The sequence below is a fragment of the Lynx canadensis genome, chromosome E3 (genome assembly GCF_007474595.2).
Source record: "Lynx canadensis isolate LIC74 chromosome E3, mLynCan4.pri.v2, whole genome shotgun sequence".
Lineage (NCBI taxonomy): Eukaryota > Metazoa > Chordata > Mammalia > Carnivora > Felidae > Lynx > Lynx canadensis.
The window spans coordinates 35684222-35708273 of NC_044318.1; the positions used below are offsets into that span (position 1 = coordinate 35684222).

General features: G+C 60.4%; 1 protein-coding gene across 4 annotated transcripts in view; it reads left to right on the forward strand.

The window, feature by feature from the left end:
- The window catches only part of TECPR1 (tectonin beta-propeller repeat containing 1), a 25703-nt gene continuing 1651 nt past the window's right edge, over positions 1 to 24052 (forward strand). Inside the window, exons 1-24 of one of the 4 annotated variants that reach the window (XM_030300805.1) lie at positions 1 to 83; positions 4128 to 4449; positions 4949 to 5131; positions 5388 to 5510; positions 6464 to 6589; positions 8443 to 8617; positions 8725 to 8825; positions 10438 to 10539; positions 12066 to 12211; positions 14300 to 14790; positions 15155 to 15300; positions 15599 to 15754; positions 16294 to 16443; positions 16560 to 16717; positions 17580 to 17701; positions 18687 to 18789; positions 19747 to 19843; positions 19911 to 19990; positions 20907 to 20963; positions 21410 to 21590; positions 21895 to 22030; positions 22894 to 22986; positions 23678 to 23784; positions 23922 to 24041. In XM_030300805.1, the coding sequence (XP_030156665.1) occupies positions 4225 to 4449; positions 4949 to 5131; positions 5388 to 5510; positions 6464 to 6589; positions 8443 to 8617; positions 8725 to 8825; positions 10438 to 10539; positions 12066 to 12211; positions 14300 to 14790; positions 15155 to 15300; positions 15599 to 15754; positions 16294 to 16443; positions 16560 to 16717; positions 17580 to 17701; positions 18687 to 18789; positions 19747 to 19843; positions 19911 to 19990; positions 20907 to 20963; positions 21410 to 21590; positions 21895 to 22030; positions 22894 to 22986; positions 23678 to 23784; positions 23922 to 24041 (3378 nt within the window). In that variant the 5' untranslated portion in view covers positions 1 to 83; positions 4128 to 4224. Of the gene's footprint in view, positions 84 to 4124; positions 4450 to 4948; positions 5132 to 5387; positions 5511 to 6463; positions 6590 to 8442; positions 8618 to 8724; positions 8826 to 10437; positions 10540 to 12065; positions 12212 to 14299; positions 14791 to 15154; positions 15301 to 15598; positions 15755 to 16293; positions 16444 to 16559; positions 16718 to 17579; positions 17702 to 18686; positions 18790 to 19746; positions 19844 to 19910; positions 19991 to 20906; positions 20964 to 21409; positions 21591 to 21894; positions 22031 to 22893; positions 22987 to 23677; positions 23785 to 23921; positions 24042 to 24052 lie in introns of all 4 variants that reach the window. The other 3 variants (XM_030300804.1, XM_030300806.1, XM_032591536.1) reach the window with 3 other exon arrangements.

Below are 24052 nucleotides of genomic sequence, written 5' to 3' on the forward strand. Positions count from 1 at the left end.
CCGGCAGCCGGGGGAGGGCCGGCCCGCTAGCCCGGCAGCGGAGGAGCGATCGCCGCCACCCCGCCCGCCGGGCGCCAGCCCAGGTGAGTGCGGCGGCGGGTCGGGCCGGTGGGATGGGCACCCCGGCCTCTCCGGACAGGTTGAGGCGGCGGAGGGCAGCGGCGCCTCCTCCCCCGCGGCTGCGTTTGCCCCTGACACCCGAAGGGTGGGAGAGGTTGTGCAGGTGCGCCTTCCTGCACACCGTGCCGGGCGCCGTCGCCGTCCCCCGGAACACCCGCTGACGCTTCCACCCCAGTCTCTGCGCTGGAGTGATTCCTGGAGCCTGCGGGTTTAGGGGGTCGAGCTGCAAAGAGACCGTCTGTCCCTCCTGTAGGCAGCGGTAGGAGCAAATCAGCTTGTCGTGGGATTAGCAAGGGCAGATGGTGAGGGCCGGGCGCTCCGACTGTGCTACTGGTGGCTGGACAGGGGGCCCACCTGTCGCCTAAGTGCATACAGCCGAATGAAACCATGCCCGCGATGGTTGATGACCGCGATCATCGCGGGGGGGGGGGTGGTGGTGGTAGTGGAATGGGGTGGGGTTCATCCCGAAACTGCAGGCTCAGGGCATCTCCTGGCCAGTGCGACCGGTGGACCCTGCTTCAGGAAGGACTCAACTACCGTGCACGTCCTGCTATTTTCTCCCGCGTCTTTGGACCCTGTTGTCGCTTTCCAACAGCCCCTGCAAGTGGCTGGCAGTAAGCAACCTCAGTAGCCAGACTCCCTGTGTTTGTACAGAGGGTGGGAGTGACAGGATGTAATAGAATACCCAACAGGAAACCTTTCAGGAAGGAGTCCTAAGGCAGAGTCAGGGACATAGATGCTTCAAGAGCTCTCTTGGTCCCTTGTGTCCCTCCTTCTACCATACCCTCGCCCTACTCCCCCCACCCCCACCTTCCCTTGGGGACCTTTTGGCCTCCGAAGGGATCTATTAATAAACCTGTTCAGAAAGGCAGGTGGCTCTGAGGGTGGTGAGCAGGTCTTCTTAGTGGAATGACTGAAGGTCCAGTTGGAATTCATTGTGCAAAAGTTCTTGGTGAATCTGAAGTTGCTTTCTTGGATAGTGTTCTCTCTACCCCTACAAGACAAAGGAGTCCCAGGATCCCAGAATCAAGAGACTTAATGCTCAAACCTGCTTTTCCTTTCAAGAGTCCTCTGACCCAGTGACCCAGTGTCCCTGGATTGGTTATGTGGTTACCTCACAGCCAGGAAGTGGTATATGAGGAGTTGGGGTAGCATCCTGGCAAGAGCAGAAAGGGGGTGAGGCTGGCCAAGGATATTCACCGCTGTCATCTTTGGCTGGGAAATGATGGTGCCTGGGTGTCCACTCTGAAGGGAGTCTGCAAACATAACCCCCATTCCTGTCCTTTCTCTGCAGCAGAGTCTTTTGTTAGCTGCCCGGAAGGTTCAATTATGTCTGTGTGGAAATTACTGCTTAGTCATTTCTCTGAAGGGAAGTGTATTAAATACAAGTCAAAGTCACTATTCATTGAGCTCAACCCACAGGTAGCCTGACTTCACTGGTTTCTTATAATGTGGACCGTCAGCTGAGAGATAGCTTTCAAGAGTGGCTATATATTAAACTGACATCATAAGAACCAAATTCCCTTCACCTCCAAAATTCTTACTTTTCCCCCCAACAATTTATGATGAGGATATTCAGACACACAGCCAAGTTTAACGCGTTACACAGTAAGCACCCCTCCACCCACCATCTTTTCTACTCCTGGTCTTTAGTTTTATCACCAGCCTTGCCACCTATTATGACCTTACTTTAAACCTTAAGTAATCGATGGCATTCGGCTTACCTGAAGCAGTATTTCCGTCCTAGCCTAGGAAGATGGCAATCTAGTGGATGTAGGTGGCCGTGATAATCCGTAAACTTTGGTTGAACAGCCACTATGTGCAGATCGCTGTTAAGTGCTAAGGAAATGAAGAGACTAAAGGCTCAGGTTGAAGAGAAAGGGCTTTGATTTTGTCTGTTTTCTACGAGATAGGAGATAAGTCGGAGTTTGTGGTCGCAAATGCCAAGTAGTAAAACAATGCCAATAATGCCCATTGAGCTCTGGCTGAGTACTGAGCATGATCTATCACAGGCTCTACACCTGTATGATTTCACGTAAATCTCACAACAACTTTGTAAGTAGGTCGGTGTTCCCTTCCGCCTTTTACAAGATTGAGAAACTGAGGCATGGAGAGGTTAGTCGACTCTGGGTGGTGCCAGAAAGCGATGGAGCCAGGACCCAGATTCCAACAGTCAGGGTCCAGGGTGTGGCTCTGGGCACTTTTAGTCACAGCGTAGATGCCAGAGGCAGGTAGTGGACCCTCAGGCTGGGCCAGGCAGGGGTCAAGAGGGGGTGCCTTGCAGCTCTTCCACCTGGACACAGATACCAGTTTTCAGATGGCTCCAGAAGGCTGGTGTCATGACTGCCCGTACGTTTGGCTGAGCCTTGGTGCCAAGGCGGAAAGGTCGGGATTCTGGGATGTTTCATAAAGCTTGGCTCCCGCTCCCTCTTTTTTATTTATTTTTTTAATATTTATTTATTTTTGAGAGAGAGCTGGGGAGGGGCAGAGAGAGAAAGAGGGAGACCCAGAATCCGAAGCAGGCTCCAGGCTCCAAGCTGTCAGCACACAACCCGACGCGGGGCTTGAACTCTCAAACCGCAGGATCATGATCTGAGCCGAAGTAGGATGCTTAACCGACTGAGCCACCCGCGCGCCCCTCTTGTTCCTTCTGCTTCCCTTCTTCCTCATCCCTTGGTTTCTTCCTTCTCAGCCCGCACTTTCTTCTTGGTGTTCGTAAGACACGCTTTGTTCCAAAAGAGCCTATTTGCCTGTAGCAGATGCTCTTGTTCTCAGACGCTTTGCATCTGTGTCATCGAGTTGTGCTGTCTGAAGCGCCCACAGCCTCTGGTGTGCTGGCAGGAGCGGAACAGCCCGGCCTAGCAGCCTCCCGTGAGGGTGGGATGCTGTCTCCTAGCAGCTCTTGCCTCCTTCCTGGCCTTGGGGTGGTGTCAGGCCGAGCTTCCCGCTGCCACTCCCCAGGCCTGCTGTCATCCCAGACCTCGTGGCCCTGCCCTGGTCGGAGGCTTTCCCTACCGGAAGCCAGGCTCCGGGAGTCAGGCCCCAGGGAGCACCAGCACGGTACGTCCTGGAGGCGTGGGGGTGGCCACAGAGCTTACCGGTCACCTTGCCCACCGCCTACGGAGCAGAAAGAGGACAGAAAAAGGCGGCAGGAGTGGAGGATGGCAGATGGAGAGGGCTCGGCCAGGAGAGGGTGGTCACACAGGGGGTCGTAGACAGGACCCTCACATCCCCACCACACAGCCGTAGGCCTCCCGCGGGACTGTGGCTGTGGGGATGCTTTCACCACCCCCACCTAGGATTGTCACTGTGGGACCCACATAAACGAGGGGACCTGCCCACCGTGGGGCAGAGGCTTCCCGGGGAGGCATCCATGGGTGTAAGACTGAACTAAATCTGTAACTTTTCACTTATTCTTTTTTATTATTATTATTAAATGTCTATTTATTTTCGAGAGAAAGAGAGCACAAGCGGGGAGGGGCAGAGAAAGAGGGAGACACAGAATCCGAAGCAGGCTCCAGGCTCTGAGCTGTCAGCACAGAGCCCAATGCGGGGCTCGAACCCACGAGCCGTGAGATTATGACCTGAGCCGAAGTCCGACGCTTAACCGACTGGGCGACCCAGGCGCCCCTTCACTTATTCTTTTAGAGACAAGAAAGGTGTGGAGGAAATATGATCAAATGATAATACCCGTTAAATTTGGGGAAATAGATAACTTCAATGTTACATTTTTTTTCCTCTGTATATTTTTTGTATGTTTGAAAATAATCCCCATAATTAGAGGGAAAAAAAGAACAAAGAACAAATACGGGTCCTGGGGGCACCTGGGTGGCTCAGTTGGTTAAAGCTTCAGGCTCTTGATTTCAGCTCAGGTCATGCTCTCACAGTTCGTGAGTTCGAGCCCTGTGTTGGGCTCTGTGCTGACAGCACGGAGCCTGCTCAAGATTCTCTCTCTCCCTCTTTCTCTCTCTAAATAAATAAACATTAAAAAAAAAAAAAAAAAGAAGAAGAAGAAGAAGAAGGGCCCTAGACTGGAAGCCAGGACTGGCTGCCCACACTGACCTTGGCCTCCTGCCACCAGTTCTCCCTCGGTTATCCGCTGCCATGCCCAACTCGGCGCTGTGGGCGGTGGATCTCTTCGGGAAGGTGCACACACTCTCCACGGCTGGGCAGTACTGGGAGCCCTGCAAGGACAGCCAGCTGGAGTTCAAGCGCGTCAGCGCGGCCACGCAGTGCTGCTGGGGCATCGCCTGTGACAACCAGGTCTACGTGTACGTGTGCGCCAGCGACGTCCCCATCCGCCGCCGGGAGGAGGCCTATGAGAACCAGGTGGAGTCGCGTGGGTTTGGGCGGCTCAGTTGGTTGGTCTGCCGGGAAGGAGATCGCCCTGCCCCACGCTCGTGGCCAAGCCCCACATTCGTTTCCTTCATTCTGCTTAACATCTGAGTTGTCCAGCATCCAGGGCCTTTGGGGCCAGACCCCCTGTTGTGTCCTTATCAAGGCAGGCTGGCCAGGTCTGCACAAGGTGGGCTCCGGGTAGTTTCCTGGAGCCTGGGACAGGGCCATGACCCCTACCGGCTGCCCCTCGGGGCCCTGTGTCCCACGGCAGGTTGTTTGCCCTTTGGGGAGCTGCTGACGTGCTGGCGCTTGGTGATGAGCCGTGGGAGGCTCTGATCCCTGAGTTCCAGGCAGACCCCCTGCTCACTTCCCATCCTGGAGATCTCTGCAGGGGGGCCCTACTGGCAGGGTCCTGCTCGTCACGGAGAGGTCCCCGCCACCCCAGGCCGGCAGCAGGCCTAAGGCCTTGTGTCTGCTTCCCGGCCCTCAGCGCTGGAACCCCGTGGGCGGCTTCTGTGAGAAGCTCCTGCCCAGCGACCGCTGGCAGTGGAGTGACGTGAGTGGGCTCCAGCACCGGCCGCTGGACGGGGTGGCGCTGCCCTCGCCGCACTGGGTGTGGGAGTCGGACTGGTACGTGGACGAGAACTTTGGAGGGGAACCCACCGAGAAAGGGGTAGGTGAATTCCATTCCTGCCGCGGCTCCCCTGTGGGGAAGGACCCCGTGCCCCCCGGTGCTGTCCCCGGTGCCCCAGCGTCCACCCTCAGCTGGTGCCCTGCATGTTCCTGCTCGGGATACGAGGGGCTGGGCACTCGGGGCCCTACCACTGTCCCCCTCCCTCTCTTCTACCCCGCTCCCCCCAACCCCATCCCCAGCTGTTTCCTTCCTTCCCCAGGAGCCTGACAGAGCCACCCCCTGCTTGGTATTTCAGGGGTGGACGTACGCCATCGACTTCCCCGCCACCTACACGAGAGACAAGAAGTGGAATTCTTGTGTGCGGCGGCGCAGGTGGATCCGGTACAGGAGATACGAGTCCCGGGACGCCTGGGCCAAGGTCGATGCCTGAGTGTGGCCGGGGCGGGGGGCAGGGTTGGACAGCAGTCCCACGGTTGGGAGGGTCCCGTGGGACCCTCATCCCCGCCCACCCCTCCTCCGGGCAGGGCGTACCATGCCACCCTGGGACCTGGCCTTTGACTCACCTCCTGTCCCAAGAACACTGTGGTGCTGAGTGCGCTCTTGGCTGGGAGTTGGCCACAGAGGAAGCCGGACTAGACTGTGGCCCGGGACAGCACAGAACTTGACCTGACCCTGGTCTCCAGGCTCTCCTGCCCCAGACTGAGGCACAGTGTGTGCCCTTCTTCCTCCCCCAACCCCCACAGGAGCCACTCTGGCTCTTGGGTTGTTCCCGTGACCCCAGAAACCTCCCAGTTCGGGGATGTGAGGCCTGGATTGGGGTCCTATGTGGCCTTGAATGAGAGGAGGGCCTTGGGCCCTCGCCAGACCTTTCTGGAGGGATCCTGCTTTGAGGTGGGGCCGCTAGTCCAGCCTGCCATCCCCTTGCCTTGGGAGCAGCCGCCCAGAGAACAGGGCCAGGTTCTGCGATCGGCCCCCTTCTAGGTGGGGGTACAGGGTCACGGCAGTCAGGTCACTGCAAAGCACAGAGCCGAGACCTTGCCTGTACGTCTGCCTTCCACACTGGAGCAGCCCGAGTGGGCCCTCGGGGGTAGCAGCCCCAGGCCTAGTGGCCCACAGAGGGAGGCCTGGGCAGATGGGACCCAGGGCCGGGAGCTCGCTGTCCTGATGCTGGCTCGCTGGCTTCTCTGTGGAGTCAGGCAGTTGTGGGCGGGCTGAGCTGGAGAACAGAGGGCAGCGTGCTGGGGGAAGGTAGCGGGGAGCGTTGGAGGGGGGCCGAGCACTCGGGTGTCCACCAGGAGGGGAACACCGCCATCTCCTGGCCCGGGTGCCCACGGGTCGTGACCGCCTCTGCCACATGCCTGCTCGTTTCAGATCCCTTCGAAGGATGACCCCGAGCAACTGCCCGACCCCTTCAATGACCTCTCTGTGGGGGGGTGGGAAATCACAGACGAGCCTGTGGGCCGCCTGTCCGTATGGGCCGTGTCTCTGCAGGGAAAGGTAAGGCCCGTGTCCCCCTGTGTCCTAGGATGGGAGGTGGCTGGGGGAGGCCAGCCACCGGAAGGAGCAGGCAGGAGACAAACTGGCCTTCCGGGCCGAAGGTGGAAGCTAGGGGCGGGGGTTGCCCCTGAGCCCTTCTCCGCTCCTCGCCGCCTGTCCCTGCAGCTGGGACCGCCCTGAGCAGGCGAGGAGCCATGTTAGTAGGGTCCCCACAGTAACCCCTCCTGTGAATCCTGCGGTTCTGTGGACCCACTTGGTCCTCCTCCTCCTCAAAGCTTCTGACCTCCCACCCCGTGCCTGGCCCTGGCCTATCCCTTCTCTGTGCCCCCAGAGCATTGATCAGTGCCCACCCTGAGCTCAGATGTCCTCAGTGTTGTCTCCTCAGATTCTGAGTTCCCTGCCAACTCCCTTCGGGTGGTTCCCGCACAGCAGTCTCCAATAGTATCGTGAATGGGGGTCAGGTGGTTATGTGGAGAGGTGAATGGACAGGTGGATAAATGGGCGTGTGGGGAGTAGATGGCTGTACGGATGGCTGAGTGGGTAGGTGGATGGATGATGGGTAGGTGGGTGCGTGGGTGGGTGGATAGATGGGTGAGTAGGTAGACGGGTATGTGGGGAGGTCAGAGGCTGGGTGGCTGGATATTTAGAGAGAAGAGGAGATTCTTCTCTCGGGAAGTTTATGAACCAAGGAGTAAGGCCAGCTCCCGCTGGCAGTAGTGACATAGGTGGTCCTTCATGCAGGTGACTCAGCACTTTAGCTGTGGTTTTAGAGCAGACTTTGTCCAGTCCGTACCCTTTACCACAAGTTCACCACGATTTTCTGGTTGGCCTTGGAATAATCACAGTAGGTTTTTATCAGGCTTACTTACCTCTGGACTCTTGTTTGGCCTGGGCATAGCTCAACCCACAGTTGTTTGTTTTCTGAGCCGTGCTGAAAGGTGGTAGGGAGCTGGCTGGGACAGAGCCCCCGTTGAGGGTCCATGAGCACCTGGGCGCAGAGAGAGGGGAGAACAGGGGCGTGAGAGCAGCGCTTGTGGTCGCTCCGTGCTGACTGTCAGCCACAGCCCTGCTGCACTCCTGAGGGCCATAAGGGTCTGACTAGGACCCTGGGCTCCAGGAGAAGCTAGAGAGACTGAGGGGCCCCCAAACCAGCAGGTAGCAGAATGGAGGCTGCCCAGGGGTGGGCTGTGAGGGAGAGGCGTAAGGGTTGGGAGGCCGTGGTCCCCAGTATGGAGACAGCCTGGGAGGGGTCCCACCCTCCTGGACCACTTGGCAACGAGAAGCCCCTTCCAGGTGAGGTGAGCCAAACGGTTTGGACGATGTGAACAGGTGGCTCAGTCTTAAATATTTTGTTACACTTGTTGTCTCCAAGTTAAGGGAAAAAAGAAGTGGATATTTTACACATTCCTATGAAAGGGATTTAGGGGTTTTGCCGGTTCACCACCAGGGACCCCCCCCACCCCCCGCTCCCCTAGATTCAGTGTACTGAGAGTGCATCGCCACTAGGGGGCATAGGACCCCTGGGGCTGGATGGGGCCAGAGGTCTCCCTGGGACCGGAGGTGAATGGGAAAGGGGTTCTTGAAAGCAGATGTTCCAAAGCCAGGATGGCTGAAACCCCGGGTGGCATTTTTTTTAGCAGCGGTTGGGGGCCATCTAATCTGGCATGAGGATTCCGATGGCAGTGGGGCCAGAGAGAGCGAGTCTGGACAGTCAGGGCCCCCTGGCTCCCAGAGACTCCACGCCTGGCCTGTGCACATACTCGTGCAAGCATAGTCAGGCTTGGGCTGTAAGCCTGACCCGGAGCCCTGGCCGGGCCCCGCCTGACCCTGCCGTGGGTTTCTCCGCCACCCAGGTGTGGTACAGAGAGGATGTCAGCCACCCCAACCCTGAAGGCTCATCGTGGTCCCTCATGGACACCCCAGGGGAGGCGGTACAGATCAGCTGTGGGCCCCACGACCTCCTGTGGGTCACGCTCTGGGAGGGGCAGGCCTTGGTCCGGGAAGGAATCAACAGGAACAATCCCAAAGGTGGGCAGCCCTACGCCCCATACAGGGAGAGGCAGGGGGACGCCCACTCTTCTCCCCAGCGCTCTTGCTGACGAGGGCCGCCTGCTCTTTCTTCTGGGGCCGGGTAGGAAGTTCCTGGTCCATAGTGGAGCCTCCCACATCTGAAAATGGGATCATGCACGTCTCCGTGGGAGTCAGCGTGGTCTGGGCCATCACCAAGGACCGGAAAGTAAGACAGGGTTGCTGGGGGCTGGGGCCGAGGGCTCTGTTTAATTTCTTTATTTTCTTTCTTCCTTTACTTTTTTTTTTTTTTTAATTTTTTTTTTTTTCAACGTTTATTTATTTTTGGGACAGAGAGAGACAGAGCATGAACGGGGGAGGGGCAGAGAGAGAGGGAGACACAGAATCGGAAACAGGCTCCAGGCTCCGAGCCGTCAGCCCAGAGCCCGACGCGGGGCTCGAACTCACGGACCGCGAGATCGTGACCTGGCTGAAGTCGGACGCTTAACCGACTGCGCCACCCAGGCGCCCCTCTTCCTTTACTTTTAAAGGCATCACTGGCCCACATGGGAATCGAATCGAGGGCTCACCTAACGTTGAGGGCTGTGTGGTTACTCTTGCTAGTGCGGTCTAAACCCTTTAGAACAAATCCAGCCAAGCAGCGTGCGTTTATCTGGGGTTGAAGGCCGTGGTGAGCTCCACGATGTACCCATGCCCCCGTACTGGCTGCAGAACAACTGTCTTTATCATTCAGTACGCTGTAACGTTTCATAGTCCAGTGCCAATTTTCTGGAACCTTCTGTCATTTGAATCCTTTTGATCCCATCCAGTGCTCGTTTTTACGTCATCAGAGACAAGTCCAGTGAAATGAGATTTCAGGTTGCTTCCGTGGTGTTTCCGACCCCACCTCCCAGGCATCGGTAGCATTGTCCAAGGGGGCAGAACCCCCACATGTCTGAGTCTGTGTCCATGCAGAAGGTCCCTGAGCCTCGGGCCATCCCCCAGCCTGAGAAAGTACAGATCACCCAAAGTATCCACTTCCCAGAGACCGCAACTTACTAAGCCCCTCTGAGAACGATGAATTCAATGAGCAGGAAATCTTATTTATATCCGCAGTTTGCTCAGTCTTCAGACAAATATTTGTGCAGACTTTCTTTGGGTCAAGGAGACATTTTAGTCATCCTAGAATGTTTCATAAAAGCGATTTTAGGGTTTCTCATTTAACCGGTCACCTCCCCCCATCCCACCTCAGGAATTGTGTGGTTCATTACATAGGGGCAAACTTGACCAGACAAAATGGTATTTTCCAAGGGTGGGGCATGAGGATTACACTGCGGTCCATGGGGGTGAGATGTCTCTAGTCAGGCTCACGGGTCAGTGTCTGCATTCGAGATGTGGTGCGTGCCACCCCCCACCAGACACCGCCCAGGAGAAGTCCCACCCCCCAGCTCTGTGCAACAGTGGGCACCTGCTGCTCCTGCCTGGTGCCAAGAGGTGCTGAGCTGGTAGAGAGAAGGTTCTTGAAAGATTCAGGCAGCCTTGTCTCCCGGAGGGGCAATGCCCTCTGCCAGAGAATAGACAGGAAGCCGCTAGGACAGGTGTGGCTGGGGGCAGGTGACCCTCAGCCCTGTGGGACAGTGCCACGCTCAGAAGGAGGTGCAGCGGGAGGTATGGGGAAGAGGGACACAGATGACATCTCTCTCAGTGATGTGCTGTGCTCATTTGTGGCCATGAGCCAGAGACCAGAGGACCAAATTATTCATTGGTCCTTCCAGAACCTTTAAAAATTAATCTCGTTCAGCGGCCCTCCAAGGGGGTGTGTTTGGTTCTGACCTTCCTAGGTGTGGTTCCGAAGAGGCATCAACTCGCACAACCCCTGTGGCACCAGCTGGATCGAGATGGTCGGAGAAATGACGATGGTGAACGTGGGGCTGAATGACCAGGTGTGCGTGTGACGCTGAGCTGTGGGTCCCAACGGCCAGGGTCAGCAGTTCGTACACAGCAGGGGTCTGTCTCAGAGCAGGGGCTCCTGATGCTTCCTGCCGCCCCTTCCAGCCAGGCCTGCTCGTGATGCCTGCACGGGTGGGGGGAGGGGTGCCAGCACCTCCTGAGGCTTCCCGCCTGCAGGGGCACCCGGGGGGGGCTAGCTCTGCCCAGGGTCCCAGAGCCCCTGCTCATCCCAGGCCCCTCCGCAGAGCAGTCGTGGGGAGCACATCCTGGAGACTTGAGGGGTTTTGCCGAGAAGTATTTGGGCAAAATCCACTCAGTAAGTGAAGAGTGAAAGTGATCTTCCCAAGTTGATGGGTGCGGCATCTCCTAAACGTCCCCGCAGAGTGTGTTTCCTGGTAGAGAAGGAGGCTTGGCTGCTTTTCAGACTCCCTGTGTCCCAACGCACCGCCCTAGAAGCTCTTCCCAGGGCAGGGGTGCTGGCCTCCCCTGGGCCCCCTCGCTGTCCTCCCCCCCCCCCACCCCAGTCAGCTGGGCACACAGCGGCCAGGGGCCAGACGGGCTCCAGCTAGTGCACGTGGGGGCTGAGGACGGAGGCCAGCCTGGAGACACCGCAGCCCTCCCAGCAAGGCCACTGGGACCACCCTGGGCGGATGCAGCCCCGTAGACACTCCCGTAGGCACCCCTGCAGGCCAGGGCCCAAAACGGGCTGCTCCCCGGGCCCCCCAGCTGCTCGGCACGCCCTCCTTCGTGCCTGCAGGTGGAGAGCAGGAGGATGCCTGCCCAGCTTCCTTTCTCATTGAAAAGGAGGTCAGAGTCAAGGAGGTTGTTTTGCATCTTTAATTTTTTTTCAGTTTATTTATTTTGAGAGAGACAGCCCGAGCGGGGGAGGGGCAGAGAGAGAGAGAATTCCAAGCAGGTTCCACACTGTCCACACGGAGCCTGACGCGGGGCTTGAATTCACGAAACCATGAGATCGTGACGTGAGCGGAAGTCAGGAGTCAGACACTTGACCCACTGAGTCACCCGGGCGCTCCTATTTTGCATCTTTAAAAAGACCCAGACCCTTCTCTGGGCGCAGTTGGGGAACAGCTGTCCTCCCACCAGGGGCTACTCAGAAGCCGGGGGCCTGGGTGGACGCTGTGTGCCGGCACAGCACCCAGTGGCATCAGCACCTCACCTGGACTCTGTTGCCCCAAAGCCCAGGGTCTGCCTGAGGTTGGGGAGCCAGGACAGGGTCCCTGCTTCTCCTGAGCTTGGTGCCGTGCCCTCCCCGGTCCTCTCTGGCCTCTGCTCCCTGTGTCTGACTTGTGCACACACCCCACATCCACCCCATCGTCCTCCGGGCCCTAACACTCATGTGCACATGCGCACCCGACCGCGCATAAGGCCGGGGGCTCCTGCCTGCATTTGCAGACATGTCCTCCAGCCTTAGGGTGCTGTCCCCTACTCCTTGCCCTCCCCTCACACCCCAGAAAGGGTCTGTGCTGGCCTCCCACCCAGCAGTCCCTCTCTCTGCCAGGTGTGGGGCATTGGCTGTGAGGACCGGGCCATATACTTCCGTCAGGGTGTCACCCAGAGCGAGCTCAGTGGGAAAACATGGAAGGCCATCGTCGCCAGCCGAGAGTGTGACCGGTCACGCTCTGGTAGCTCATCGAGTCTCCTCAGGTGATCCCAAGGGCAGCAGGGCATGGAGAGGTCGGGTCGGGAAGGGCCGTCGGTGGCCTCTCAGTGGGGTGCTGGGCCTTGTCCCAGGCAGGGAAGAACCAGGTTCGGCCCACAAGAGCCATGGCCTGTGAGGTCTCCTCCTTCCTGCTCCCAGTGCCCCTGCTCAGCCCGAGGGTGGCGCATGGGAGCAGGCTTGCTGGAGGTGGCAGGTGGGTGAGGTTGTCCATGTTGGAGCCAGGGGTCGGCCCTGAACAGGGCTGATCCACTGGTTCCAAAGTCTCAAGGTCTCGGACAGAAACGACTTCTTCGTGGGGTGCAGGCAAAGACCCCTCCGTCAGAGGACCACAGGGAAGAAGACTGGGGCTCTCTCCAGTCTACAGCAGGGCTCTCAAACTTGGGCGGGCACCAGAAATGCCTGGAGGCCTTGTTCCCACCCAGATGGCCAGGCCCCAGCCCCCGGGCTTCTGTTTCAGTAGGTTTTGCGTTAGACACAAGGTCCCAGGCTTGCCGCTGCTACAGTTTTGAGTGCCACGGGGGTAGAGAGGGGATGAGTCCCAGCTCTGGCCTCTGGCGTTCAGTGCCGGCAGATGACTTAGCAGCTCAGCTGGGGACGCCTTGGCTCCGTAACACGATTGCCCGAAGTGCTTACCTGCCTGGTCCTATGGCACGGGAACCCTTGGTACAGTGCTCCACAGCTGGCCACATTCCTGTCTGCAGCGTGGGCCCTGCCCAGACCCTGGTCCACACCCCTTTGCTCCCCCAGCATGGCCGTCCTCACTCTGCTGAGAGGGCCGGAGACCGGCCGGGCTGCGCCTTCCTCATTTACCTGAGGGTTTAGGCTCTCAGCTGGTAGCTCTTAAATATTGGAATCAGCTGAGAAGCTTTCAAAACTACAGACGCCCAACCTAGGGTCTGGCAATGGCTTCTTTAATGTGACCAGAAACCACAGAACCCAAAGGAAAAAAAAAAAAAATAGATCAACCAGAATTTCATCAAAATGAAAACCCTTTGTGCATCAAAGGATACTACCAGGAAAGGGAAGAGACCATCCACAGAGTGGGAGGAAATATTTGCAAATCATACATTTGACAAGAACCTAGCATCTAGAATATATAAAGAACTCTTAGAACTAACAACAAGACAACTCAGTTTAAAAAGGGCAAGGGACTCGAATAGGTGTTTCTCCAAAGCACACAGAAAAAGATGCCTGGCGTCATTTGTCACCAGGGAAATGCCAATCAGAACCCAAAGCGAGATGCCCCTTCCCACCCACCAGGAGGGCTACAGTCAAAAAAGAAAGGGGTAACAGGTGTTGACAAGATGTGGAGAGAATGGTGTGGCTGCTTTGGAAAATAGTCTGGCAGTTGCTCAAGAAGTTAAAGCTAGAATTCCCCTGTGGCCCAGCGCTCGCCCTCCTCGACATACACCCAGAAGAACTGGAAACGGTTCAAACAAAAATTCGGATGTGAATGTTTATAGAAGCGTTACTCGCGACAGCAGAAAGGTGAAAACAACTCCAAAGTCCATCCACGAATAAAGGAATAAATGTGGCCTATCCCTACAGCGGGATATTTTTCAGCAGTAAAAGGGATGCGGTACTGATTTGTGCCGCGACACGGGTGAGCGGTGACATCATCGTGCTAAGCGAGAGAGGCCAGTCGCAAAAGATCGCGTGTTGTATGATACCGTTTCTACCTAAACCTGGAGGTTTGGGCAGGGAAAGAGGAGTATGGAGTGCGGCTCCTTAATGGGTACGGGCCTTCCGTGTGGGGGTGACGACAGAGTTCTGGCACTAGGTAGTCGCGGTCGCACGACATTGCACGTGTATTGCATGCCGCATCATTTGAGACGGTCAGTTTTCCGTCACAGGTCCTTTGCCACAGTGAGAAAATAATAGGACTGCCAATGATTTGATCGACCTGGGATGTGACCTGGCTTCTCCAGTTCCGTGGGAGGTAGCTGTTCGTGTGTGGCGCGTGGCGGCGTGGCTGTGGCTCGCCCGGGGTCATGGCGGACGAGCCAGGCCTGCCCACGGCAGCGCGTGTTCCTCCCTCGAAGGGGTCACGGGTCTGCCCTTTTTGTTCCCAGTGCCGGCTGCTTCTTCGGCGACGAGGTGAGGGGCAGTGGTGAGTCCTGTGCACCGAGCGACACGGACGCCTCCTCAGAAGCCGAGAGACCAGGTCCAGACCGGCCTGGCCCTGCAGAGTCTGGAGACAGTCCCGGGAAGCCCAGGGACAGCTTGGCCCCGGGCTCAGGCACCGGCAGGACCACAGAGCCCGGCGAGGAGGAGGTCGCTGGCCCTGCCATTCAGACCCCGGGGCTGGAGCCTTGCCCTGGCCCGGCCTCCACCCTGGCCGAACTGCCCTGGACCAATATTGACCTGAAGGAGCCCAGGAGAGCACCCGGCCGCTCAGCTGCTGGCTTTCCAGAGACCACTGGCCTCTCCTCGCTGGGGCTCCTCCCGCTGGGCTTGGAGGAGCCCTACGGGGCCGACGACCACCCCCTCTGGGCCTGGGTGTCAGGAGGAGACTGCGCCGTGGAGGCCCACACCGTGCTCAAGTGGTTCACCGTCCAGTCGGGTGAGCACAGGTGTCCGGGGGCCGAGCGCCCCAGAGGGTGCTCCGTGCTGGGGGAGCCGACCCGATGTCCTGCCTGGACGCCCCCTCTGGTCCAGCCGGCCTGTCAGCAGCTTTCGGAGACCAGCGGGGCAGGGCGCCCCTTCCCCTCTCCCTGCCCTGGCAGTGGTGGCCTTTTACAGGCGGGGCTCGGTCCCACAACCCTGGGATCATGACCTGAGCCGAAATCAAGGGTGGGACGCCCAAGCGACCGAGCCCCCCACACGCCCTTGTGGGGCATTTTACAGAGCTCATCGCTCTCCAGCCAGAAAAGGCTGGTTAAAAACAAAAACAGAAGCCCTGGCTCTGAGGCTCCGCTGGCCTGCAGGCCTGTCCCCCTCGATGCAGACGCTGTCCCTGTCCATCACGCCGGCCCAGACCGCCGCCTGGCGGAAGCAGATCTTCCAGCAGCTCACGGAGAGGACCAAGCGGGAGCTGGAGAACTTCCGGCACTACGAGCAGGCGGTGGAGCAGGTGAGCAGGTGGGCAGTCGACGAGCTTTGTGACACTGGGTCAGGCACAGCACCTTCCCGAGCCTCAGCTTCCCTGTCTAGAGCGTGGGGTAACAGTGCCCGCTGCCACCGCCACCCCCCACCCCCGCCACGGGCTGTTTGAGAACGAGGAGGTTGTGCATAGACGACCCTGGCTTGTGGGCTCGGCACCTGTCGGGTGTACGAGAGCACCATCTCCGTCACTGCGGGAGGTCGGGGAGCTGGGTGCACGCGGGGCCCGCTTGTGACTCTGTCCCGTGCGCTGGGGGCCCGTGCCGCAGTCGGTGTGGGTGAAGACGGGGGCCCTGCAGTGGTGGTGTGACTGGAAGCCTCACAAGTGGGTGGACGTCCGCGTGGCCCTGGAGCAGTTCACGGGGCTCGACGGGGCTCGGGACAGCATCCTTTTCATCTACTATGTGGTCCACGAGGAGAAGAAGGTGCGTGGGGGGTCCCGTGAGAAGGGCACACCGGGGACCGGGACCCAGGCCCCCCAGGTGCTCGGCGGGGGGGTGGGGGGGGGGGCGTGTCCAGCCCGTGGTGACAGCAGCCCCGGCAGTGGGGGGCAGGTGTGGAGGCCCCCCCTGCTGCAGCCTCACTGAGCCGCCGGCAGCCCCTGGCATTTCAGAGGAGAAATCAGCCTCAGAGGTGGAGCCGCTCAGCCCTCCGAGGACTGGGGTTTGAACCCAGTCAGCCAGGGCCGAGGGTGGTCCTGTGGACACGGAGAATGTAACTAATGTGGTTGCTCGTGAACTAGGCCTCCGTGCAGAACTTGCTTGGTCCCAGAGCCCACCGCTAAAACCCCACAGGCCCTGGGGGCCTCTGGGACCGGCTCTGTGGAATCAGGGGTGACCCGTGACCCAGACCACCCCGGTCAGTCCGCCGCGGCAGGGGCTCCGCCCGAAGGTCCGCTGTGCCCCCAGCCCCACGGGGCCACCGTGCCCTGGTGACAGCCCCGCCCTCCACCCTCTGTGAACAGTACATCCATGTGTTCCTCAATGAGGTGACCGTGCTGGTCCCCGTGCTCAACGAGACCAAGCACTCCTTCGCCCTTTACACCCCCGAGAGGACCCGGCAGAGGTGGCCTGTGCGTCTGGCCGCCGCCACCGAGCAGGACATGAACGACTGGGTGAGTGGTTACACGGACGATGGTCCGGGCTCAGTGGGCAGCGGTCTCAGGGAAGCCTGGCCTCGGCCTGCCGGCCGCCCCCCTCCCAACAGTGACCCACCGTCTCCCCACACCAGCTTGCCCTGCTTAACCTGTCCTGCTGTGAGAGCCGGAGGGTCCACGGCCGCCCCTCCCCACAGGCCATCTGGTCCATCACCTGCAAGGGGGACATCTTCGTGAGCGAGCCCAGCCCGAACCTGGAGGCCCCCGAGCACGTGCTGCCCTGCGACCAGATGTGAGTCAGTCAGCCGCGCCCTGGCCTCGCCTCCCACCGCCCACCGGGGCGGGAACCGCAGTCTGGCTCCCAGGTCTCGAGTCTTCCTGGGCCTGTTCGAGGACCCCGAGGGGGAGTGGAAACTTGGCAGGGCTCAGGCAGGTGTTGGGGGCCGGGAGCGAGGTGGCTCTGTAGGTGGCATTCAAAACCAGGAGACGGAACCAGGTCGTCCACGGGGGGGCGGTGGTGGCACCGTTCTGGGGCACCCGGAATTTGAGGTGGGGAAGCAGGGGGTACCTAGCTCCCCGCACTGACCTAGGGCCCCCTCTAGGTGGCCCCGAGCCCAGTGTAGGTGAGGCCAGGAGGCCCCGCTCGAGAGGGGAGAGTGGATGAGTCTGTCCACCTTTGGTCCTCCGTTCTTGGAGGCCCTGTGTGTTGCACCCGGAGGAACAAGTCACACTGCCTCCAGTGACAGTAGCAGGACATGGACCCACAGGAGGGTGACCCAGGTAGCAGCCTGTACTTTGCCCACCCGGGAGGCTGCACTGTCACCTCAGTGTGCTGGCCCGTGTCGTGGCTCATCCTGATGAGATGACCCTGCTTTCTGCCATGAGATGTCCGTCCCAGGCCCCCAGGGGGCATGTCACGTGAGGGCTGCTGGCTTGGTCCCCGCCCTGCTGACTCTGGGGCTGAGTTAGCTCTGATCACTACCGAATGGAAACCAGGCAGGTGCCATCGTCCCTCAGGAAGTCCACCACTTGGGGATTGAAGATGAATAAAAACGGGATATTCGAGGCAGGCGACCGAGCAAACGGCTGCAGGGGGAGGAGGCTGCCAAGGCCACCGGGACACGCTTCTCCCTGCCCTCTCCCCTCGCTCCCAGGTTCTGGCGTCAGATGGGAGGTCACCTACGGGTGGTGGAAGCCAACGGCCAGGGTGTGGTGTGGGGCATCGGCTACGACCACACGGCCTGGGTCTACACGGGCGGCGGCAGCTGCTTCCAAGGTGAGGGCGGCCAGCTCCCCGGGCCTTCCCGGCCCGTCCCCTCCCCGCCCATCTGGCTTCCCCACCCCACACCGGAGCCACTGTCCCGGTGTTGACTCTCCGCTGGCAGCTGGCTGACGGGTGACCTTCACCACGGCCACCAGCTTCCACAAAGGATGGTCCCGTGGCCAACCCATGAGGTGTGAGAGCTGAAGACCAGACCTTGCCTCGGTCCTGCACCCACAGTTGAGCCGGGGTCCTTTAAGGTTCTAGAAAGGCAGCTACCTTCACCCCTCATTTCACAGACGAGGCCTGAGGGTACACTGGGGGCAGCCCTGGGGCCTGGGTCTCAGAATTCTAGCCCCTGAATGGGTGGGTCGTGCCTTAGGGCATGAGAGCTTGCTGAACCCCTATTGCCCACCCCCACCCCAGTTCTGGGAAGCAAGGGCCTTGTGTCTGGTTCTGGGAGATGAGGCGGGAAGCAAACCCTCAGGTGGAAAATTCCATGCCACAGCCCGCATGCCCTGCAGTGAGGGGTGGCCAGTCCCGTAGAAGCAGCTGTGGTCCACTGAGACCACAGGAGTTTCACATTCCCAGGCTTAACAGCACCCTGATTTGTGAGGCAGAAATTAACGTTTGTCCCCATTTTTACAAATGAGGAAATTGGGGTTCACAGACATTATGTGAGTCTTAGTAAAGAAGGAGCTGGTGGGGCCCCCCACCTGCCTGGTGCCTGGTTAAGTGGGAAGACAGGGAGAGAAGGGGGGGACCAAGACCAGAGCTAGAAGGTGGCATGGGCGGGAGGTTGAGTGTGCCTCACGTTGTTCTCCTGGAGGGTGTACAGCCCAGAATAATCATGGGGAGAGAAACCCAGGCCAGCCCCTGGGACATCCGCTCCGCAGCCCGGTGAGCCCCTCTCTGCTGGCCCTCCCCGTCCTTCCTCTGCCCCTTTCAGTGCTTCTGACGGAAGCCTGAGTCCCCATCCGTCAGCCTCCTCTCCCCCCAGGCCTGGCCAGCAGCACCAGCAACATCTACACACAGTCAGACGTGAAATGCGTCTACATCTACGAGAACCAGCGCTGGAACCCCGTCACCGGCTACTCCAGCAGGTAAGCCTCAGCCACAGTCTCGGCGGGAACGTAAAGACGGTGATGGCCCCACCGATCGATACCCAAGGGCGACCCAGCTCAACATCTACCCTCCGCTCAGCCTCGGACAGGCAGATCGTGCGTGACCTCACGGTGTTGTACAAGCGGCTCGAGGGATTTCCTTGTGTGTAAATACTTGGGAGTTTCCCTGTCCACCCCAGCAAACTGGGGCGTGAGCTTTTTCTAAGGCAGTTGATACCCGTGGCCCAAATACGTCCTGGAAACCTCCGCATGGGCTGTGGGTAGCGTCCCCCCTTCCTCCTCGGTCCTTAGGAAGTGGGACGGGGCGGCACCATGCGCACTGAGGGCCACGGCTCCCGCCCCCTGAGCCTCACGGCCAGCTGCCTGACACCACCGTGTGCCCTTGTCACTCTGTCTGGGTCGGCTCAGCTGCCGTCACCAAGCACGACACGCTGGGCAGTTTAAACAGTGGACGTTGACTCTCCCCCAGTTCTGGAGGCTGGCGGGGGCGGTCTGGAATCAAGGTGCGGGCAGGGCCACTTAATCCCGGGGGCCTCAAGGGAAGATCTGCTCCCAGCCTCCCAGCCTGGAGCACAGGCATCCCTTGGTTTGTGGTAATGTCCCTGCTGTGTTCACATCGCCTTCCCAATTCGGGAAGTTTGAACTCAGTAAGGACACTGTCATGTTGGTTTAGGGCCCACCCTAGTGACCTCATGCCAACTTGATCACCTCTCGCTCACAGGTACTGGGGCTGTGACATCTCTTGGGGGAAGACGTGGGCTCCCAGACCACAGTGCACCGCAGCCCTCGGGCAGATCCTGCCCTGGGGCAGCCCTGTTTTTGCCCCTCACCCCTTCCGACGCAGATGTCCCAGGAGCTCCCGTCTTGTCTGCCACCAGCTGGTGCTGGCCGTTCTCTCCTCTTCATGTGACCCCACCACGCCTGTTGTCCACACAGGGGTCTGCCCACCGACCGGTACATGTGGAGCGACGCCTCGGGGCTGCAGGAACGCACCAAGGCCAGCACGAAGCCCCCGTCCCTGCAGTGGACCTGGGTGAGCTCCGGGCCGGGGCCGGGGCCAGGGCCGGGGGCCGCCTGTGCTAACCTGCCTCTCCCCGCAGGTTTCTGACTGGGCTGTGGACTTCAGCATTCCTGGGGGCACCGACCAGGAGGGCTGGCAGTATGCCAGTGACTTCCCTGCGTAAGCGTCTCTCTGCCACGCAGCATCCCTGCCCTGCTGTCCTGGGTCACTCCGGCCCCCCACAAGCCCCAGGGCGTGGCCGAGGAGCAGACCCCTGGATGCCCCCCTCAGCTGCCAGCAGGGTTTGGGGCCGATCACTTGGTTCTGCAGATAGACTCAGGGAGGGCCGTCCTGGCTCCCTAAGCCCCCAGCTTGTCCGTTCCGGGAGGGCCAGCCAGGGACCCGGTGATGGGTGGGGGTGGCAGGAGGAAGGTATTGGGTGAAGGGGCAGCTTGAACAAAGGGTGGAGTGAGGCCAGTGCGGTCCTGAGAGGCAAAGGGAGATGTGGATGACAAGTCTGCAAAGCGGGGGTGGGGGGGGGGCCTGGTGGCCGGTGGGTACATGGCACTGGTGGGCGGCAGGCCCTTTGCGGTGCACAAGTCACATCCAAGTGGAAGGCGGAGCAGTGGGAGCCCAAGCCAGGGCTTCTGAGCGGGACCAGGCTCGGGGCCGACCAGGCAGGCATCAGGGGCAGGCGAACCCGCAGGCATCCCCTCCAGCCACATCTGAGCCTCCTGGACTGACCCTCCTCTTGGCCTCAGCTCGTCTGTTCCCCAGAAGGGCTCTGGTGGGCCCAGTGGTGAGGAGGACTCAGAGCCCCCTGGTTCGGCAGCTGCCACATCCTGGCCCGTGGACCTTGACCCCAGGGAGACCTGAACCCCGGAGGCCCCAGCCGAGCTGGAGGCGTCTGACGGATCAGCCTCGTGTCCTGTGATAGCTGCTGCCTGTTGCGCTCACACCGCGGCTCACAGGCTCCGCCCTTTAACGGGCGGAAAAAGAACGTGTGTGTGTGTGTGTGTGTGTGTGTGTGTGCAGTATTGTCACTTTCTGGAAACTTGCACAACGTGGTCTTGATTTGGGCTTCTTCCTCTTGCAGTTCGTACCACGGGTACAAAACCATGAAGGATTTTGTGAGGAGAAGGTGCTGGGCTAGGTAAAGTGGTAACTGGGAGGCGTGGCCTCGTCCCCGCCTACAGGTCCCCCCCTCACCAGTCCCCTTGGAAGAAAAGCCGCCGCCAGGGAGAGAGAGGGTGGGAGGGAAACAGAATCAAAGTAAATGTCAGCCCAGGAAATGCCCTTGGGCTCCCAACTGCTCTCTGGTTTCTGAAGAGTTTGTTTTCAAGAACAAACAAGAGAAATGTCACTGGCAGATTCTGCTCCCAGCAGGACAGGCAGGTCGGGGATGGGAGGCCTGGCTGGGGGCAGGGCAGGGTGGGGCGGGGCCTCTCCAGACCCCTCATTCCTGCCCAGCGGAAAGGGGTGCCCATGTGGGCCCTGGGGGTGGTCGCGGCCCTCCCCTCAGGGGCCCCAGAGGCCGGGTGGGCAGAAGGGGAGCTTCCTGCAGCATCAGACCCGGGGCTCTGATGTCTCCCACTGCAGAAAGTGCAAGCTGGTGACCAGTGGGCCTTGGCTGGAGGTGGGCCCTCTTGCCCTTGCGGATGTGTCCATCATCCCGGAGAGCCCAGGTGCCAACAGAAGTGGGCACAGCATCGCCCTCTGGGCCATCAGTGACAAGGGGGATGTGCTGTGTCGTCTGGGTGTGTCTGAGCTCAACCCCGCGGTGAGCACCCTGCCTCACCTGCCAGCCCTTGGGCCCTTCTGGGGGTTCTGGCGGATTCTTTGCAAAATAGAACTCTGGACCAAAGTCCGGCTGGGCTCAGGCCTCCAGGGGCCTGCCCAGGACAGTCCCGGGGACCGGCGGCCCCAGGATGTGGCCCTTAGGGGTCACTAGGTTCCCTGGGCAGTGGGAGCTGAGGCTGAGGTTGGCCTGAGGAGCTGCCAGTTCACCTGGGACCTTGGGCAGGGGGAGGGGCAGAGGTTAGGCCCGGGCAGCCCTCAGTGTCCCCTCTGGCTCCCATCTCCAGGGCTCCTCCTGGCTGCACGTGGGCACTGACCAGCCTTTCACTTCTGTCTCCATCGGGGCCTGCCACCAGGTGTGGGCCGTGGCCAGGGATGGCTCCGCCTTCTACCGGGGCTCCGTGTCCCCTGCCCAGCCGGCCGGTGAGTGCTGTCCCCCTAGAATGATCCCCACCGGTTGTGCGTGGGGACGAGAGGCGGCCAGGGTTTGGTCGGGGTGAGGCCGCACGTGCTTGCGATTCTGGGGGAAGGAAGATGGGTCCCCTAACGTTCAGTTCAACTGAGTGCTGCCTGGGGACCAGGCGCGGGGGCCAAGCCAGGACTGTCACCAGAAGCCATGCCCCCTCCTCCCAGGACAGATGGGGACTCTCGCCCAGGGGGTGGGACAGTCCCTCACAGCTGCCCTTCACCAGCCTCAGCCCCCTTCCCCGGCCATTGCTGGTTGTGGGCTCTTCACGCATCCTGCCCTTCAGGACAGCCCTGCATCCCCCTGCACAGGGAACTACTCAGGGGACCCTCTGGGAGCGCAGGCCAGGCTGGCTTGCTCTTGGCTGGCTGTCTAGACAGTGTCTGGCATGGAGGAGGCTGGCCCCGAGGCGGTCCTACAGAGGGGTGGCGGCCTGCACGTTGCTGCCGTCCACACGAGGACAGGGGGCCTGTGTGGTGGTTGTGCGTGGTGGCCCCAGGATGGGCTGGCCACCACATGCCAGGCTGGGCTCCTTGGTGTCCCTACTCTGAGATGGGCCCCTTGGACCCCACGGTCTGGAAGCCGCCACAGGCTCCGAGGGCCCTGGGCGGAGTGGGATGCTGGGGGGCTCGCTCTATTGGCCCTCAGCTCACGCCAGGCCCGTCACACATGTGTGACCTGGCTGGCCTGGGGACGGAGGCCAGCCACACCTGCCTTGACCCTGTGAGCCGCAGGGGGTGGGGTCACACGGTCTATGAGCTCGTGGGCAGGATCGGAGTCTCCCAGCTACATCCTGAGTCCGACCTCGCGCTCGCTGCAGGTGACTGCTGGTACCACATCCCGTCCCCCCCCAAGCAGAGACTGAAGCAGGTGTCCGTGGGGCAGACGTCAGTGTATGCCTTGGATGAAAACGGCAAGTTGTTTCTGATCCTCAGTGACCACCAGGGGAGATTAGGGGTTCCCTGAGCTACCGCAGTGGGATGAGACCCTCACCAGCCCCGGGTCCCTGACATAAGACCTCGCTAAGCCACCACGAGGGGCCATCAGCCTGAGATCAGCCTCCGAATGAGTCCGTCTCGCGAGCCACGCAGGCTGGTCAGGGCTGCCTGGGCCTTAGCAGAGGGCGCGGGGCCGAGGCCAGGCAATGCCGCGTGGCTGCTGGGAGCGTCTCCTAGAGGGTACCACTCGGGCCTGCCACGCGGGAGTCCCGCGGGCAGCTCGGGGCCGGCGGAGGTCACCTACCTGTGCCACCTCGGACAGGGATCTCGCCAGTTCCCTTTTCTGCTCTGCGGCTGTTGTCGCAAAGCAAGGTGAAGAGAGGGCAGAGTCAGGACTGGAACCAGGGCTTTGTGCCCAGGCCCCGTTCTCTGTATTTGTTTAAAGAATTCCTTGTCCTCAGTTTCTCATGCGTAGAGAGAGCGCGATGGTGCCAGCCCGGCACAGCGGGACGATCATGCGGCTCAGGTGGAGGGCAGCGTGGAGAGGGCAGAGCCGGCTCTGGCCTGAGCTGCTTTCTCTCTGGGGACGCAGGAGCCCCCGGAAGTGTGGTCCGGCCCCCTCCGTCTCCGGCCCCATTCCAACGTTCTGGGCCCTTCTCTCCCCAGGAAACCTGTGGTATCGCCAAGGGGTGACGCCCAGCTACCCGCAGGGCTCCAGCTGGGAGCATGTGTCCAACAACGTGCGCCAAGTGTCCGTGGGGCCCCTGGACCAGGTCTGGGTGCCTGGGGTGGGGGTGGCGAGGCCCAGGGCGGGTTTGGGGTGCTCCGGGTCCTTGCTCTGCTCTCCCTGTTGCCATCCCCACAGTCCCACTGGAGCTGGGGGCCGGGCTTCAACGGGTCTGCGTTCCAGGTCTGGGTTATCGCCAACAAGGTCCAAGGGAGCCATAGCCTGAGCCGGGGGACCGTATGTCATCGCACAGGGGTGCAGCCTCGAGAGCCCAAGGGGCAAGGCTGGGACTACGGCATTGGGGTGAGCAAGGC